At 40.4% G+C, this 18,527-nt stretch overlaps 1 protein-coding gene across 3 annotated transcripts in view; it reads right to left on the reverse strand.

Annotated features, from left to right (window-relative positions):
- Positions 1-18,527, reverse strand: part of bcam (basal cell adhesion molecule (Lutheran blood group)) — a 62,571-nt gene that overhangs the window by 4,202 nt on the left and 39,842 nt on the right. Inside the window, exons 2-16 of one of the 3 annotated variants that reach the window (XM_078790796.1) lie at positions 15,569-15,696; positions 15,264-15,480; positions 12,434-12,507; positions 11,537-11,633; positions 11,280-11,462; positions 10,780-10,901; positions 10,568-10,709; positions 10,125-10,240; positions 8,404-8,545; positions 6,958-7,082; positions 6,376-6,517; positions 4,924-4,947; positions 4,314-4,346; positions 1,502-1,643; positions 837-936 (exon numbers count right to left, since the gene is read on the reverse strand). In XM_078790796.1, the coding sequence (XP_078646922.1) occupies positions 837-936; positions 1,502-1,643; positions 4,314-4,346; positions 4,924-4,947; positions 6,376-6,517; positions 6,958-7,082; positions 8,404-8,545; positions 10,125-10,240; positions 10,568-10,709; positions 10,780-10,901; positions 11,280-11,462; positions 11,537-11,633; positions 12,434-12,507; positions 15,264-15,480; positions 15,569-15,696 (1,787 nt within the window). The remainder of the gene's footprint in view (positions 1-836; positions 937-1,501; positions 1,644-4,313; positions 4,347-4,923; positions 4,948-6,375; positions 6,518-6,957; positions 7,083-8,403; positions 8,546-10,124; positions 10,241-10,567; positions 10,710-10,779; positions 10,902-11,279; positions 11,463-11,536; positions 11,634-12,433; positions 12,508-15,263; positions 15,481-15,568; positions 15,697-18,527) is intronic. The other 2 variants (XM_058053154.2, XM_058053156.2) reach the window with 2 other exon arrangements.

Consider the following 18,527-nt stretch of genomic DNA (forward strand, 5'->3'; position numbering starts at 1 on the left):
TGACCGGGTCTATCATAGGCTAACGACCATTCATTCATTTTCTTCTGCTTATCCTCATTAGGGTCACGGTGGTGCTGGAGCCTATCCCAGTTGTCTTTAGTTGAGAGGCGGGGTACACCTTGGACTGGTCGCCAGCCAATCACAGGACACATATAGACAAACAACCATTCACACTCACATTCATACCTATGGACAATTTGGAGTCACCAATTAACCTAGCATGTTTTTGGAATGTGGGAGGAAACCGGAGTACCCGGAGAAAACCCACGCATGCACAGGGAGAACATGCAAACTCCACAAAGAGATGGCCGAGGGTGGAATTGAACCCTGGTCTCCGAGCTGTGAGGTTTGCACGCTAACCACTTGATCGCTGTGCCGCTAGGCTAACGACCAATTAACCAAAATGAACGAAATGAACGGATCTTTTTACTGAATGAACCGGAATTATCTGGTTCACTGATAAGGGCTGGACTGGTCTCCAGCCAATCACAGGGCACATATAGACAAACAACCATTCACACTCACATTCATACCTATGGACAATTTGGAGTCGCCAATTAACCTAGCATGTTTTTGGAATGTGGGAGGAAACCGAGAAAACCCATGCTAACGAGCAATTAACCAAAATTAATGAAATGAACTGAATGAATGGATCTTTTTACTGAATTAACCGGAATAATCCGGTTCACTGAAATGAACGGTTTTGCCCACCACTCTTCTGTGTGTGTGTGTGCTAAAGCATATACGTATATAGTAGCAAATAAAAGTAGATTTTTGCAATTTTTTGTATGAAACCACAACCCTGATACTACATCAGCGTGTGTACTCATGCTCACCTGTTCTGAGGGTGACCTCTTGTTGAGGAGCCCAGCTTCTTCATTGGCCTTGTCTGTCTTCATCTCCACCACAATATCATTGTTCACTTCTCCACCGGCCCTGGAGAGGAAGCAGGAGACAAAACAGCCATCAGAAGGTTCCTGGACACAATTTTGTGTCCTTAGAGTGCGCCCTTGTTTATTATTATCTCCCTCGCTTATTTGCTCCATTTGTGAGAAACCGAGAGAAAGGCTGTCATGGTGAGAGCTTTGTAGAAAAGCAGGCTTCGCTACACATCTTGATATAAGCTAAGCTAATGTCGCTAACGTCTGTGTTGTCCTGTCTCGGTCCTTAATGTAGATGATATATGGCATTCTTGGACAAGTACTGAGTTACATACAGGGTATATGTGGAAAAAGTGTTCAATTCCGCATCTTGGAGACACATACTCAGATGTATTACAATTGGTGAAAAATACTATAAAATAGTAGTAATATGAGATATGGACCTTGGTGAAAATACATGTTTCACACTAAAGAGCCGGTCAGAAGATTGAGGTCGTCATAGCAATGACACAGACGCAATGTTTGACACATGATGCAGTATGCGTTGGATCGTGTTATGCGTTGGATCGTGAGCTCGTCTTAGATACGTCAATCGAAGAATGAGACGGTTAGACACTCACACTTCCTTCTTGTCCTTCTTGCCGCAAGGCAACTTGCTCTTCTTGTTCAGGAAGTAGATGAGCGCCACCAGCAGCAGAAGCAGCAGCACACACACCACCACGGCTATCACCACCCCGCTGGAACCTCCCTGCTGCTCTTCAGCTAGAGCGCCGCAATGACGGGGTCGGGTGGGTGGGGAGGGTTTGAATGGATGGGTGATGGGGGGGGTCAGTGGAGGAGGGGGTGAAAGTTGGTCATAGTGGAGGGAGAATTTGGGAGGTAATGGGTTGTGTTGATTTCGGGTGGGAATCATGAGGAGGGGGGTGTTTGATTCGGGTTGGAGTTGATTAGGATGATATTTTGAAGGGGAAAGATAGAAAGAAGGGAGGGGCAGGGGGTCCAAATGGGGGCGGGTAGAGGGGAAGAGGAAGTGGGATGTGGAGTTAGTCTCAAATGCAAACGACTGAAATGTGATGGGACCCAAATAAACGGGGCCTGCATATTCACACAACAATGAAGCTGCTGACCAGCCACGACACAACGACGACATCACCAAAAAAAAAAAAAAAAAAAAAAAACTCGACCCCGCCCGTATTTGTATTGCTATACTTGTGGAGACATGACGGTAACGGATATTCCTGTTTTCATTCATATACTCACGAGGGTTGCATGGGGTGCTGGAGCCTATCCCAGCTGTCTTTAGACGAGAGGCTGGGTACACCCTGGACTGGTCGCCAGCCAGCCAATCACAGGGCACATATAGACAAACAACCATTCACACTCACATTCATACCTATGGACAATTTGGAGTCGCCAATTAACCTAGCATGTTTTTGGAATGTGGGAGGAAACCGGAGAACCCGGAGAAAACCCACGCATGCACGGGGAGAACATGCAAACTCCACACAGAGATAGCCGAGGGTGGAATCGAACTCGGGTCTCCTAGCTGCGAGATGGCCGAGGGTGCCTGTTGTTTTCATTCATTCATTCATTTTCTTCTGCTTTTCCTCATGAGGGTCACGGGGGGTGCTGGAGCCTATCCCAGCTGTCTTCAGACGAGAGGCGGGGTACACCCTGGACTGGTCGCCAGCCAGCCAATCACAGGGCAGAGGGGAGAACAGAGATGGCCAAGGGTGGAATCGAACCCTGGTGTCCTAGCTGTGAGGTCTGCGCGCTAACCTCTCGATCGCCGTGCCGCCCCCTGTTGTTTTCATCTCTGTTAATTAACATATGTGCTAAGGAAAACAACAATGGTGGACTAATGCTAATTGAGAACGCATTGTGGGATTTTCAATGCAAATTAACATTGAGCATTTTGTATCATATCTAACCTATAATTAGAGTGGAGTCTTTATTGGGAAGCCAGGAGAGATCAAACATATTTTTTTATATTTTAGGCATAAAAATGTATTGTTCCTGAATTTTCAGTTATTTGTTACTTTGTACTAAATCTAATTCAAACTTCATTGTTTTCTTAGTGTGTCTTATTTAGGAAAGATGGTGGTTCCGCAGCCAAACCAGTTTAGAACCACTGCTTAGTTGTTAAAGGATCTACCACAAAAACGGTCGTCAAAGTCAAGTCAAATCCTCTCATTGGACGACTGAGATGTTGACACTTTGCATTGCAAAGGCACTCTATTATGCACATCGTAATGACACAAAGATATTTAGATTTTCCAGTATCTGCACCTATTCCAGATGTATATTACTTTTGAAAACAGTAGTTTTTAACTTGTTTTAATTTATTCCACCCACAGGCATGCCCACTACTCTGTAATTAGTCACACGCCCAAAGTGCTTCACAACTATGAACCATATAAGGAAGTCCGTCTCTCTGTGACATCACAAAGGGGCAGTTTTACCACGCCTTTTGAAACGGAGCCTACAGACACAAGACAATCATGTACAGTGTGAGTGTTTTTTTTTCTAAATTATTTCATTAATAAGTGACAGCAGGTTCGTGATTGCTTATATGTGATGTAAACAAACAATAATAGGAGTGTAAAGGTGACTATAGGTGTGCTACTTCATGTCTACTGAGCTCTAATAATGATAAAAACTGTATTCAGTAAGTTTTCTATGCTCTAATATTGAATCCCAATTGGCAGGAATTCAATTATAGCGGTCAATTCCGGAACCAATTAACCGTGATAAAGGAGGGACAACTCTATTATTCATTCATTCATTCATTTTCTACTGCTTATCCTCACGAAGGTCGCGGGGGTGCTGGTGCTTCACAACTATGAACCATATGAAGAAGTCCGTCTCTCTCTGTGACATCACAAAGGGGCAGTTTTACCACGCCTTTTAAAACGGAGTGTTTTGAGTCATCTCAAACTTCTTTCAGGGCTCATTTGCAAATGCACAAACCTCATTATCTGAAAATTTGGCATCGTTTAACACGAGAATACAACATTGTAACTACATTTTTAGGACAAAAAAAGTGGGGAAAGCATGTTTATTATTGTAGTGGCTTGTTCATTCATTCATTCATTCATTCATTTTCTACCGCTTATGCTGGAGCCTATCCCAGCTGTCTTCGGGCGAATAGTAAGTGGACCCTTTGGCTAAATCCAGCTTTAGAATGAATCTGAATTTTTCATGACACAGTGACGTTTACGCTGCATGACGTACCCAATTTCCAGACAGTCAACTTTCACCGATGTCTACATAAAAAAAAAACGTCTGTTGGCATAAGTACAGCAATACAAGTATGTGCACACAAACACGTCGGCGCTCTCAAACACAAATACCGCGTGCGCAGAAAAAAAACGACAATACACAAACACGTAAAGACAAAAAAGCACGTCAGTGAGGTTAAGCGGTACAGACCTGACTTAAGCACAGGGTTTCCAGAGAGCAGCACTTTGAGAGAAAGAAAGTTGCTCAGTCCAGTAGCTTAGCAAAACAATAACACATATACACAAACACACACAATAATAACACAAACGACGACACAATAACACCCTAAAAGAGAAAAGCGTGCAAACGAGGAGGCAGGCAGAAAGAAGAGGTGAGCCAAAAGGAGACGCACACAGAGTGGGAAGGAAGGGATAGAATAGAATAGAGTCCTTTATTGTCCCCTGAGGGCCACAAAAAACATGTCGCAGCATCCACAAAATATAGGACAGACATCATTACAAAGGTGACAAGAGAAGAAGAAGAAGAACAATATACAATATCCACAGTGTTTGGTAGCAAGAGGGCTAATGTACAAGATTACAGTGCAGCAGAGGGAAGTGTGTGTATGTGTGTGTATAGCTGACTGTAGGTTTGTGTAAATGTATATATATATGTGTGTGTGATAGAGGGGCTGGGGCGAGGAGGAGGCGGGTAAAGGAGGAGGGAGGGGGCTAGGTGTTCTAAAATGATGGGGTCTGTACAACAAAGAGTCCTGAGAGGAGGAGGGACAGGAGGAGGAGGAGGAGGGAGAAGGCTCTACCTCTGTTGGCGGAGTTGTCAATAGCTGCAACAGAAGAAGAATCACAACAAAGGAGAGGAGGGTTGGTAGTGCAGGAGAAAAATAAGAGTAAATAAAAAAGGTATCAGGGTTGGCGTTTAAAAAGAAAAGTGTTTTGTGGAAAAAATGTACTGCAATATGTAAAAAAAAAAAGTCAACTCATTTTGAGGTTGATGAAATTATTTTTAGAATTGATTATGAATGTACTTTGACAGGGTTGAAATTGCATAAAATTTCTTATAAAATATTTTATTTTAATTTATTTGTTTACAAAAATAACTGACTGAATTTATTTTCCTAATTATTTTTGAAAATTTGTCTTTGTTTTAATGAAACGTACCGTAACTATAACTAGTAGAAAAGAACTGTATTTTTTTCTTTTAAAAATACTTTTGTTTATGAATTGGATTTATTTGAAAACATTTTAATTAATGATTTTGAGTGAATGAAAATAAAATATATCGTTTTTTTAAATTAAATTTATTTCAAAATGGTAGAAATGGAATAAAACGTTTTTTAAAGACTTCTTTAGATTTTATTTACTTGTGAAAAAGGGTTATTTGATTGCATTTTTTAAATGTATTTTTGAAAAGCTGTTTTTTTTAAGAAGACTTGTTTATTTTTTATTTCAATTAATTGGATTATGAAAGCAAGTTATTGCATTTTTTTTTCAAATTATTTTGAAAGGGTGGATTTAATTTTTTTAAAAAGTAACTAATTACCGAAAACAAATAATAATAAAAAATAATAAAATAAATGTATATATTTTATTATTTTAATATTTTTTATATGATTATAATATCATATAATATTATATAATATTTAATATACATTTTATGAATAAAATAATAAAACAAATAATTTTTGCTTTAAAGACTGTACTTTATTATTTTTTTACTTTATTTATATTTTTATTATTATTTTTTATATTTAAATTAATTATGTCTGAAAAAAAAAAAATACTGCACTTATAGAAATATAAACAGAGCCTCTGGATTGTTTTTATGCGATGTGCTCATCAATTCTACTGAGAACACATTTGTTCAGTGGTGACTTCATAATGTGTTTTGCCTGAGTTCTCAGTTAAGAACCAAAGCCAACTGAGCATTGCTTGGAACATAATAAGTCCATTACTGTCATTTGTTTGCTTCATAAGTCCCTCCCCTCTACCTTGTTTGTAATTTCAAGCAAAAATACCCTGAATAGAACATTTTGGGTGCCAGCCCCAGAGGAAATACGTGCCTCTATAAAAAAAGCATAATTTGGGTGATTATAGTGCCAAACAAAAATCAGCTCCAAATGTGCGCATGCAGCAAAGAGTCTTAAAGTGAGGCTTTGCATAAATGTGAACATTAATTTCTATGAATAGAAGAAAAAAAGAACATTGCTTTTTTTTTGACGTTTTGCATGAATGAAGATAAAATGGCATCTGACCTCTTTTGAGAGATACGACGAAGGTCTTGCTATCTGCTCCGTGTTCGTTGGTGACCTCGCAGGTCACACCGTCCTTCATGACCTCGGCGGTGGCCGGCAGGATGACGGTGCTCACCACCTTGTTGCCTTCCACCGTCACCGACTGAGAAGACAACATATCATATTTAATAGGAGCAAACCATTTAGAGAGAGACAGGAAGTGTAGTTTTCTATGTTGTTCCATTAGTGTCCCAAACCTTGACCCTAAAAAAACGTGATTATGTCGTATTTAAATCACAAACTTCAGTGAATTCTTAAAGCATGGTTATTAGTGAAAAGCCGAAACTTTTTATTTTTTAATACCGCAGCCGTCATCATTTGCACATGAAACAGTCCGAGTTAAAGAGGACTCATTATATTTTTATCCTGTTTTGTTATTTTACTTCATGTCTCTCCAAGATGACTTTTCTGCCTGTGGGCTTTTTCTTTTCACACATTCAGCACATAAATTGCTAAATATAGGCGTAAAAATACGACTTTCCATCCCTGAATTATATCAGGGAATTTGAAGTTGATCGGTTTGTATCGTTTCACACTCCTAACCTGTTTTCCTGAGGGCTTCCAGGTGAACTGAGGGGCGGGGGAACCGTAAGCCGAGCACCTCAGGGACACCATGTCTCCTTCCTTGGACACCTCAGCAGCCACAGGTATCTCGATCATTGGTTTTCCTAAAATGGGAGAGCCAAAAAAAAAAAAAAAAATGACATAAGGAACATTTTGGTTCTAATTTGTGTTGGGTGTATCCATCAGGGTAGGGAAGCGACGCCCTAGCGAAGTAGCTTCCTGTAACTGTGTTGTGTCCTTCCTGACTAACACAACTGCCAGCTAAGGTGCATTGTTAGCATCCTGTTGGCGTGCACGAGCTTGTTATTGGAAAATACCTCTGAAGTCTACAGAGACAAGACACTCATGTATAGTGTATTTTTTCTAAATTATTCCATTAATAAGTGACTGCAGCTTTGTGATTGCTTATATGTGAGGTAAACAAACAATAATAGGAGTGTAAAGGTGACTATAGGTGTGCTATTTCATGTCTAGAGAGCTCTAATAATTGTAAAAACTGTATTTAGTAAGTTTTCTATGCTCTGACTCTGCTCTAATATTGAATCCCAATTGGCAGGAATTCAATTATAGCGGGTCTGGAACCAATTAACAGTGATAAAGGAGGGACAACTCTATTATTAATTCATTCATTCATTTTCTACTGCTTATCCTCACAAGGGTTGTGGGGGTGCTGGAGCCTATCCCAGCTATCTTCGGTCGAGAGACGGGGTACACCCTGGACTGGTCGCCAGCCAATCACAGGGCACATATAGACAAACAACCATTCATACTCACCAACTCTATTATGTTATTATTATTGTTTCTGTGCTGCAATAATTCAAATCTGCAATAAAAACCTAGTACCAAAACATAATTAAAAAAACATTAAACATTACTCATACTTAGTGATCAGTTTAAAATACCACATACTATGTTTCTGCATCAAAGTAAATTCAATTTCCTGCTCTATGGTTATCATCACACAAGTGGCTTGTCATGCTGTACAACGTTAAACATTGGCAGGAATTCACTTATAGCGGTCGGGTCTGGAACCAATTAACCGTGATAAAGGAGGGACGACTCTAATATGTTATTATTATTGTTCCTATGGTGCAATAATTCAAATCTGCAATAAAAACCTAGTACCAAAACATCATTAAAAAACATTAAAGTAACATTACTCATACTTAGTGATCAGTTGCCGACAATTATGTTATTATTATTGTTCCTGTGGTGCAATAATTCAAATCTGCAATAAAAGCTTAGTACCAAAACATCATTAAAAAATATTAAAGTAACATTACTCATACCTAGTGATCAGTTTAAAATACCACATAAAGTAAATTCATTTTCCTGCTCTATGGTTATCATCACACTAGTGGCTTGTCATGCTGTACAATATTAAACTGTAATTTTCTCAAACTAAATGGACATTTTTTTTTGTACCTTTGACGGTGAGTTTGACTGTCGTTTGGGCTGTCAGTCTTGGCACTGATGGCACAGCTCCGACACACATGTATTCTCCGCCTTGACTGTATTCCACATCTTGTATCGATAGGGTTCCATCCTGAGAAAGAACCTCGGACCCCTGCAGGGATAAAAGCACCGGAAACGTTATTATTATCGTTATTATTAACGTTATCATATCTTATTTTGACACATAGCATAGCAAAGACACTTACTGGACACTTCATTATGCACATCGTAATGACACAAAGACTTTTAGATTTTCCAGTATCTGCACCTATTCCAGCTGTATTTCCTTTTGAAAACAGTCTGTTTTAATTTATTCCACCAACGGGCATGCCCACTACTCTGTAATTGGTCACATGCCCAAAGTGCTTCACAACTATGAACCATATAAGGAAGTCTGCCTCTCTGTGACATCACAAATGGCCTGTTTTACCACGCCTTTTGAAACGGAGCGTTTTGAGTCATCTCAAACTTCTTTCAGGGCTCACTTATCTGAAATTTTGGCATCGTTTAACACAAGAATACAACATTCTCACTACATTTATAGGTCAGAAAAGTGGAAAAAGCATGTTTATTATTGTAGTGGTTTGTGTTATACTAATATTCTGGTTCCCTTATTTTTGACAAAAGTCCTTCTTTAGAATGTAAGGGTGTACCGTATGTTGTGACTATACTGTAATTGCAGCAGTACTGTGGGAAAGCACAAGTTCACACGTGCAAACACGGTGATAACAAACGACAGTGGGTCGCTTTTCTCATGGAGATCCCCTCCACATAAGAAACGAAAATTCCGAAAGGACAACGGGACTTCATGCCAAGGAGACACAACAATAGAAAGATTCTTGACATGACAAGTTTGTATGGTATGTGAGGCGAAAAAATAAAAATTCTGCATAGAAACGAGATTCATTCATTCATTTTCTACCGCTTTTCCTCACGAGGTTTGCGGGGGTTGCTGGAGCCTATCCCAGCTGTCTTTGGGCGAGAGGCGGGGTACACCCTGGACTGGTGGCCAGCCAATCACAGGGCACATATAGACAAACAACCATTCACACTCACATTCATACCTATGGACAATTTGGAGTCGCCAATTAACCTAGCATGTTTTTGGAATGTGGGAGGAAACCGGAGTACCCGGAGAAAACCCACGCATGCACGGGGAGAACATGCAAACTCCACAGAGATGGCCGAGGGTGGAATCGAACTTGGGTTTCCTCGCTGTGTGGCCTGCGTGCTAACCACTCGCTGTGCAGCCTACTATAGGGGTGTTAATTCATGTTATGAGGGCTCTAATAATGTGAAAAAAAAGATCGAACGAAGGATTACGACTTGGTCGTGATATCCATCCATCTAATTTCTATGCCACTTATCCTTACTGGGGTCGCAAGGTATGCTGGAGCCTATCCCAGCGGCGTACACCCTGGACTGGTCGCCAGCCAATCACAGGGCACATATAGACAAACAACCATTCACACTCACATTCATACCTATGGACAATTTGGAGTCACCAATTAACCTAGCATGTTTTTGGAATGTGGGAGGAAACCGGAGTACCCGGAGAAAACCCACGCATGCACGGGGAGAACATGCAAACTCCACACAGAGATGGCCGAGGGTGGAAATGAACCCTGGTCTCCTAGCTGTGAGGTCTAACCACTAGACCGCCGTTCCGCCCGAAACGAGAAGACGCTAACCTTTTTCCATTGCACGGTGTGCATGTCGGAGGCCTTGGTCTTACACTGCCACTCCACCTTGTCTCCAAGCATGACAACCTGAGGCTCCACTGGAGTCACAGTCATGGGATCAATGTCTGACAGGGACATAGTGGAAAAAAAAATCAATTAGAAAGCATGTCATAAAGCTCCTAAGAAGGTTATACAATGTACAATATCGTTAAGTCTAAAAGCTAATGCCCCCTTTTTCTCTGACGTTAAGCCCACTTTGCACTAAGCCTGTTCAAAAAACCATTGGGAGGTTATCTGCTCCTTAAGGTGTTTGATAGGGTCAAATTAGGGCTCCGTGCTCAGGATGACTTTAAAGTAACACGCCAAGCGTGAACAATCCAATTGAACCGGCGGAGACTTTCATTTCCACGCTTTATAGGATGGACGGTCGGTCGGTGAAAGGAATCACTCACAGTGCACGTTGAGTTCGATCTCTCCTCTCAAGTTGGCATCGAGGTTGTCGAAATCCGTTGCCGTGCACGTGTACACGCCGGAGTCGGTGCGTTTGGCAGATTTCAACATCAGAAGACCACCAACGCCGTTCATGGATTTTTCCTGGAGAGAATATCTTTTATAAGAAAACATGTTTATATAAGAATATTACGTTTAGTTTTTTTACGCATACGTCTTTGCTGAAGTCAAACTCCGGTTGAGGGTTGCCGTCGGTTTCGCACTTCATGGTGACGTTATCGCCCTCTTTGACGGGATCGGTGTTGAGGAGTGTAAAGGTCGCCGTCTCTGAGGGATCTAGACAGACAAGGACAGACGTTAGGGGGGATAAAATTCCACAGCTAGAGATGCGGAAACCACTTTCCCAGTATTTCCACTCTCTTTTTCTCATCTTCTCCATCAATGGTTCCCAATGTGAGCTACAAGGAAGCTAAACTTTCACAAATGTTTGTTAACTAGGAAGCATGTTTTTTTTTATCAGATATCTCAAATAATCCTTTAAGTAACGCTATCTTGCCTGGTGTGGATCACCTTCACTCTTGACGGCTTACTTATCTCGACAGTCTCAGTAAGATAAGACGCCATTGGTTGATAGCGGAGAAAGACACCTCCAGTTCACGGGGGGGTCGCTGTTATTTTAGAAAGTGCAAATAAAGCTAATTTTAATGAGCTCACAGTTGAGGTTGATGGTGATGGAGTCGGACTTCTTCTCTTTGATCTGGCCTCCCACCAAACTGTACTCCACCATGCATTGGAACACCGAGTCCTTGTCGTCCTTGGTGGGCTGCATGTACAAGGTGCTCTTGATGGTGTACAGACCCGATGCTTCCTTCACCACCGAAGGAATCATGTAGGTCTCTGGACAGAGAAAAGACAAAAACAAAAACAGTCATTAAAATGTAATTAAAATGATTGTATTTAAATTAACATACTTTCTTTCCTGTCTTTGACCTCGGCGAGGGGCTTGCCATCTTTGAACCAGATGATCCTTGGCTGGGGGTGTCCATTCATAGTCACGCAGGTACCGATCTGCAGTCATTCACAAACAGTTACAGTACTTCTAATATATATATATATATATATATATATATATATATTATAATAAAAAAATTAGCATCAAATTTGCATGTAAAATCTGAAAGTATTGCTATGATATAACCCTTAATATACTGTACAAGGACTTTTTAAAGTAACATTTTAACATTTTATAACAATCAGAGTAGTGTATAAACGAAGTTAACAATTGTATAATAAAACTAAAATAAAACAAAACTACTTGTTGAACATATGAAAGGTATCAAAAAGGCATTTACAGCGCAAGACTGTCACATAGTGGTACTAAAAAAAATATATTATAAATAAATAAATTATTATAAATAAATATAAAGTTTTCAGGCAATGTATTTGCTCTTATTTTGTGCAGAATATTTGGAATTTAATAATTAAAAACAAGGAGGAAAAAAAAACAGAATACAATTTTTTTTTTTTTAAAGGGAAAAGTCAAATTTTTTGCTACCCTATGCAGGGACAAAATATTGGCACACAAAAAAGTATAAATAAAATAAAATAAATTAAAATTAAACAAAATAAAAATAAAGTAAAACAAAATAAAAACAAAATAAAAATAAAATAAAACAAAATAAAAACAAAACAAAACGGAAACTGCATAAAAAGAAAAAATGGGAAATGGAAAAATAAAGAGATGAAACAGCTCAATGCAGTTTTTCACCACTGCACCCCACAACCACAATATAAACATATTTAAAAATGCTATATTATCATTAAGGCAAAAATACTTATTAGATTGTGTAACTAAATTGTGGCCACACCTCTGAGCTGGTAGTCTCTCCCACAGAAATGGCCTGACTGGATGGTCGGGTGAGGTCTGGCTTCTCAGGAGCAACTGAGGGAGGATGAAAAGACGATGAAGATAAACGATTATATCATTATGATTCAGAGGAAGCAACGCCTGCACCTTTAACCCCCTACACACACACACACACACACATAAAAAAAAACATCACTTCCACATTCATGGGCTGCTGACCTTGTTCATTAAGTTGAGCAGTAAATATCCTGCTCGTCATTCATCCTACTGTGACCTCGGTCACAACATGATAAGGGTTAACTCACAAAAAACACACACACTGCAGAGCCTGTAAAAACAACAGCACAGGTGCAAGATCCCCTCGTATTTTTTTTTGCTTTTTCACCCAGCTCAAATGCAAGGTCGGGTTATCACCGGCAGCTGTCCACCGCTTGGCAAAACACTTTCCCTAACCCTAATGTCTATACCAGGGGTGCTTTGTTAGAACACAGTTGGACTCACACAGTGTATTAATGTTAATTCATTTATTCATTCATTTTCTACCGCTTTTCCTCACGAGGGTTGCCGGGGGTGCTGGAGCCTATCCCAGCTTTCTTTGGGCGAGAGGTCACCAGCCAATCACAGGGCACATATAGACAAACAACCATTCACACTCACATTCATACCTATGGACAATTTGGAGTCGCCAATTAACCTAGCATGTTTTTGGAATGTGGGAGGAAACCGGAATACCTGGAGAAAACCCACGCAAATTCCACACAGAGATAGCCGAGGGTGGAATTGAACTCGGGTCTCCTAGCTGTGAGGCCTGCATGCTAACCACTCGGTCGCTATGCAGCCCATGATGATTTTCATTCATTCATTCATTTTCTACCGCTTATCCTCACGAGGGTCGCAGGGGGTGCTGGAGCCTATCCCAGCTGTCTTCGGGCGAGAGGCGGGGTACACCCTGGACTTGGTGGCCAGCCAATCACAGGGCACATATAGACAAACAACCATTCACACTCACATTCATACCTATGGACAATTTGGAGTCGCCAATTAACCTAGCATGTTTTTGGAATGTGGGAGGAAACCGGAGTACCCGGAGAAAACCCACACATAGATGGCCGAGAGTGGAGCAGTATTAAAAATATAACAAAATCGAAATATATGTAAACTGAGGTAAAATGTTTCGACAAAAAGCTAATTTTTTTCAGCAACAGAATTAGAATTTGTGCTTATTTTTGTCATTTCTACCCCTGTAGGTAGTACCTGGTCATGCCAATCAAAGTATTGTTTATTTGTAAATGACTTCGTAGGATTATCATTTACTACATACAGCAGAGCCTAGTAAGAGCAAGCTAACCCCTCTGGGGACCTCTTAACTCTCGATAAGTAACAAAACAGACGTCATATAATTCACCCCGCCCCCCCAACCCCCGTACATTTGTGCGGACAAATGTGGTCCGATGAATAACCGTGGCTGTGGGCACTAAGTGCTTCAAACAGCACTTCATTGTGCCGCTGTCAAACACTCCACTGTTAATAAAAACTCGCCCACCGGCCACCGACTGAGCTCCTTTTTTTTTACGAGTTTAAACTCCAGTACATTACAGTTAATGAATACCGTGTAACGGTGCTTTTTGAAGCTTAACCACTAAAACTACCCTTTTGCTTACTTGCTCAGTAGCGTGTGGCCTCTATGATAAGTGGCTAATCAGGGGTGGCGCAAAGGGGAGGTGCAAGCGTTGTGGTGGTGGCGGTGATAGGGGGGTCAGCCTTCAGTGGTAAGTGTTATTTATGTGACAAATATGAGACATGACAGGTGTGATTGAACTTTTCATCAATTGTGTCAAGAGTGATTAGATTGCGGTTAATTGACCTATGATGAACTTACTGTAGCAAATTGGTCAACATGTAGTGGCGGAATATGCTCATATTGAAAAGATACTTGCTTAAGTTTTCAACATAAATAAAAGAAACAAAAATAATCATGGGCTGCACGGTGCTTGAGTGGTTGGCGCGTTGGCCTCGCAGCTAGGAGACCCGAGTTCAATTCCATACTAGGCCATCTCTGTGTGGAGTTTGCGTGGGTTTTCACCGGGTATTCCGGTTTCCTCCCACATTCCAAAAACATGCTAGGTTAATTGGCGACTCCAAATTGTCCATAGGTATGAATGTGAGTGTGAATGGTTGTTTGTCTATATGTGCCCTGTGATTGGCTGGCGACCAGTCCAGGGTGTACCGGGACTCTCGCCTGAAGACAGCTGGGATAGGCTCCAGCACACCAGTGACCCTCGTGAGGATAAGCGGTAGAAAATGAATGAATGAATATCATCATGGGCTGCATAGCGACAGAGTGGTTAGCATGCAGGCCTCGCAGCTAGGAGACCCGAGTTCAATTCCACCCTCAACTATCTCTGTGTGGAGTTTACGTGGGTTTTCTCCGGGTACTCCGGTTTCCTCCCACATTCCAAAAACATGCTAGGTTAATTGGCGACTCCAAATTGTCCATAGGTATGAATGTGAGTGTGAATGGTTGTTTGTCTATATGTGCCCTGTGATTGGCTGGCGACCAGTCCAGGGTGTACCGGGACTCTCGCCTGAAGACAGCTGGGATAGGCTCCAGCACCCCAGCAACCCTCTTGAGGATAAGCGGTAGAAAATGAATGAATAAAATAATCATACACTGGCATAAGATGAACATATACTAGGGGTGTAATGGTATACCATGATAATGGATCAGTGTGTACCTCGGTTTTACATTATTATTATTATTATATATTTTCAGGAAATTTAAGTTGCCTAAAGTACACAAAGGAATGACAGCACAACAAACGGGAACTCACAGAAGACTTTGAGCATCGTGGAGGCTTCTCCAGCACCAGCAGTTCCTCCATTGACCAAGCAGAGGAAGGTGAGCTCATCATTGGGTTGGACCGACGTGATGGTCAAGGTGAAGTCCTCATCGATGCTCACCCGGCCGCTCAGTTGGGTTCCCTTCTCGCTTTTAGCCTCGCCACCCAGGGTACGGTAAGCGACGCGCTTCCTAATTCCCTGATCCTCCTTAGAAGGGGAAAAAAAAAGAAAGGTCATTTATTCTGCAAAAGCTTTTTAATGTTCTAACGGACTTTAGTGACGTGCCATCACTTACGATATGCCACTCCACAATGGTGTTGCTGGATGACGGTGACATAGTGTAGGAGCAGCGCAGCTTGGCGTTCTCATCTTTCAACACTTCCACTTTGGGGGCCACGTTCACGTTCACAGATGCGCAGCACACTGTGGAGACAACACATAAAGTTACAGTTAAGCATGGGTGGTAAATGTGTCGATTACATGGTGGTTACATGTACTGTATCTCAAAAAAAAGACAGTACCCCCCCATACTTCAAAATGAAACTTGGATATACTTTAGAGTAGTCAGTGTACAGCTGGTATGGCAGTATTCAAAATTAGCTAACCCCCAGCCACGATTGTCCAAATAACAGGCAACACAAGTGACTAGCTAGATTAGCTAGACAGCTAATTCAAGCATGATGACATCACTGGTGGATTTTAGACACCTTGCACTTGCTTTAGGATCTTGGAGGTGTGTGCAGGTTCGTGATCATGTTGGAAACCTACCATGTGGCCCAATTTCCCGCTTCAGAATGTCATAGCACAAGTGGGAATGTATAATTTCTTCTCAATTAACCGCAATTCCCTCAACGCTGTACTGTATGCAGTACTCGTGCAGCCTGAGACAAATGGTGGAACCATCACCAAGCTTGGCTGTAGACTATTTATTTTCATTCATTCATTTTCTACCGCTTATCCTCACGAGGGTCGCGGGGGGGGGGGGGGTAATGTCCCTGTGATGTACTCCTTCCTGATCCTATCCATCCTGGTCACTCCCAATGAGAACATCAGCATCCTCATCTCTGCTACCTCCAGTTCTGCTTCCTGTCTTTTCCTATATTGTATTAAAATGCTTGGCCTGTACTCACTGTTGTGAAAAAAATGTAGATATAAGAAATATCCACATTTCGGATGGGAGAGCAAGCCGTTGACTAACCCAGCAGAGATCATTCATAAATAATACATGAACAATGTCGGCAATTTCTCAGCTACAAAATCCACACTTGAATAATTGATGCGTTGTGAGAAAGCTGCAGAGAGGAGCAGGAAAAAGAAGGAGTGCGGACATCTGGGGGGATCATACTTGACGGGTCTTGGCCTAATAACAAAACGAGGAAAAGATGAAAGAGTGGATGAGAAGAGGTTGACGCCTTGTTATGAGGAAGCAAGAAAAAGAAGGTTAAATAGAGGGCAGCGGGAATGGGGAAATAAAAAGGGACAATGGGGGGAAAAAAATAATGTGTGATGCATTCCAGACGTAACAATTTAGCATGACCCTCAGAACGGGCAGAGGTCAAAGGTGAGTCAAGTGCTGACATTTACGCTGATGTAACTTTAACTCGCATTGAGCCAGTGTCCTCGCTTTATGTATTAATCATCATCACTCTCTTCTGCAACTGTGGTTAACTTCTTTTTACACTTGAATAACAATTAATAACCATAAAAACCCTTCAACATTTGAGACGTTATGGTTCATTTACTTTTTACCAACATGTCTCTACTTACAGAGCAATATAACATTTGAAATACATTTTCATCTGACAGATTCTCAGACTCATCTGATATCCTGCCAGCGCAAAAAAAAAAAAAAAAATCAAGCCAAACAACCAGCAAACGTCCAAGAATGTGCAAGTAAACCAAATGCAGCACTCCTAAGGATTTTAAGAGTCCCCCCCCCCCCACTTCAGTAAGTGGTGCTTGGGAAAAACACGCACACACACCCACAGCATATTAGATCAAGTGACTCGCTGGCACATGTCGAAAGAGCCCAAATGTAACACACTTATGCCGTTTGTTTGCTCTTTTGGAAAACATGTCAACTCAATTTGCTACTTGTAGTGAAGAGAGACACTGTGGAACAGCAAAGACGAAAAAAAAATATATAAATATGTACAGTAATCCCTCATCTATTGTGGTTATAAGTGAATTTCTGCAAAGTAGGATTTAAGAGTAACAAACATAATATTAAAGCATTAAAAGCCATAGAAAGTATGATTCTTAGCATTATTAGAGCTCTTTAAATGCGAAATAACATCCCTATAGTCACCTTTACACTCATATTATCCAATGTACTTTATATAATTACATTAAATAAATCAATTGAGGCATATAAGACTTCAAAAATCTTCAATAAATGTCTTTCGGACGTGTGGACAGGAAGTGAAGTTGGGGATTCAGAGTTGTATTTATTACGATGATGACTATTTTTTATATTGTGCCTGTTGTGAGAAAAATAATTATACAATCATAAATGTTTATTGTTAGCCATCCCATCTCCTGTGTACTCCAAAATAATAGTAACAATAATATTAACCAAAAATACATTTTATAGAGAATAATTAGTTTTATTTAAATACACACACACACACACACAAACTGTTAGTTTCATTTAAATAATTTGAAATGAGGAATGAATTTAAGTTATTTTTGATGCAGACATTCAATTATGTTTTTTTTTACCTTTATGAAATTGCTGGCATTTGTCTTTCTTTGGCCCCGTGGCAGGTTATTTCGCAGCCACAATGAAAAATGGACAGTGAGTCGGCAATGCATTCGATTTCCTGAACCATACAGTACAGGGCAAACAGACTACTTTGTTACGTGCGGTACTTACGGTGTACAAAATGTGAGGCAAATTCAATATACATACAAAAACCTAGGTTTGACAGTATTTTAAAATTCTAACTATTTTTGTTGAATGTTACATAAAAATTTTTGGAATTTTGCAGAAACCATGAGATCATACAATTTTCAATTTCAGCTAAAATATTGAAAAAAAATGTGTCTTTAATGAATCATCATCTTTGTAGTTTAGTTAATTTAGAACATTTTTATGCTTGAAAATGCTTAATTTAGGCCAGGAATACATAACTTCTGCTTAAATGGTAATTACTGGCAATTCTTTCCACAAGAGATAACATACAGGTATGTATAATAACAAAATAAAAGTAACAATAATATTAACCAAAAATACATTTTATAGAGAATAATAA

This window comes from Doryrhamphus excisus, linkage group LG5 (assembly GCF_037039965.1).
Source record: "Doryrhamphus excisus strain RoL-2023G ecotype Guam linkage group LG5, RoL_Dexc_Guam_v1.1, whole genome shotgun sequence".
NCBI classification, from domain to species: Eukaryota; Metazoa; Chordata; class Actinopteri; order Syngnathiformes; family Syngnathidae; genus Doryrhamphus; species Doryrhamphus excisus.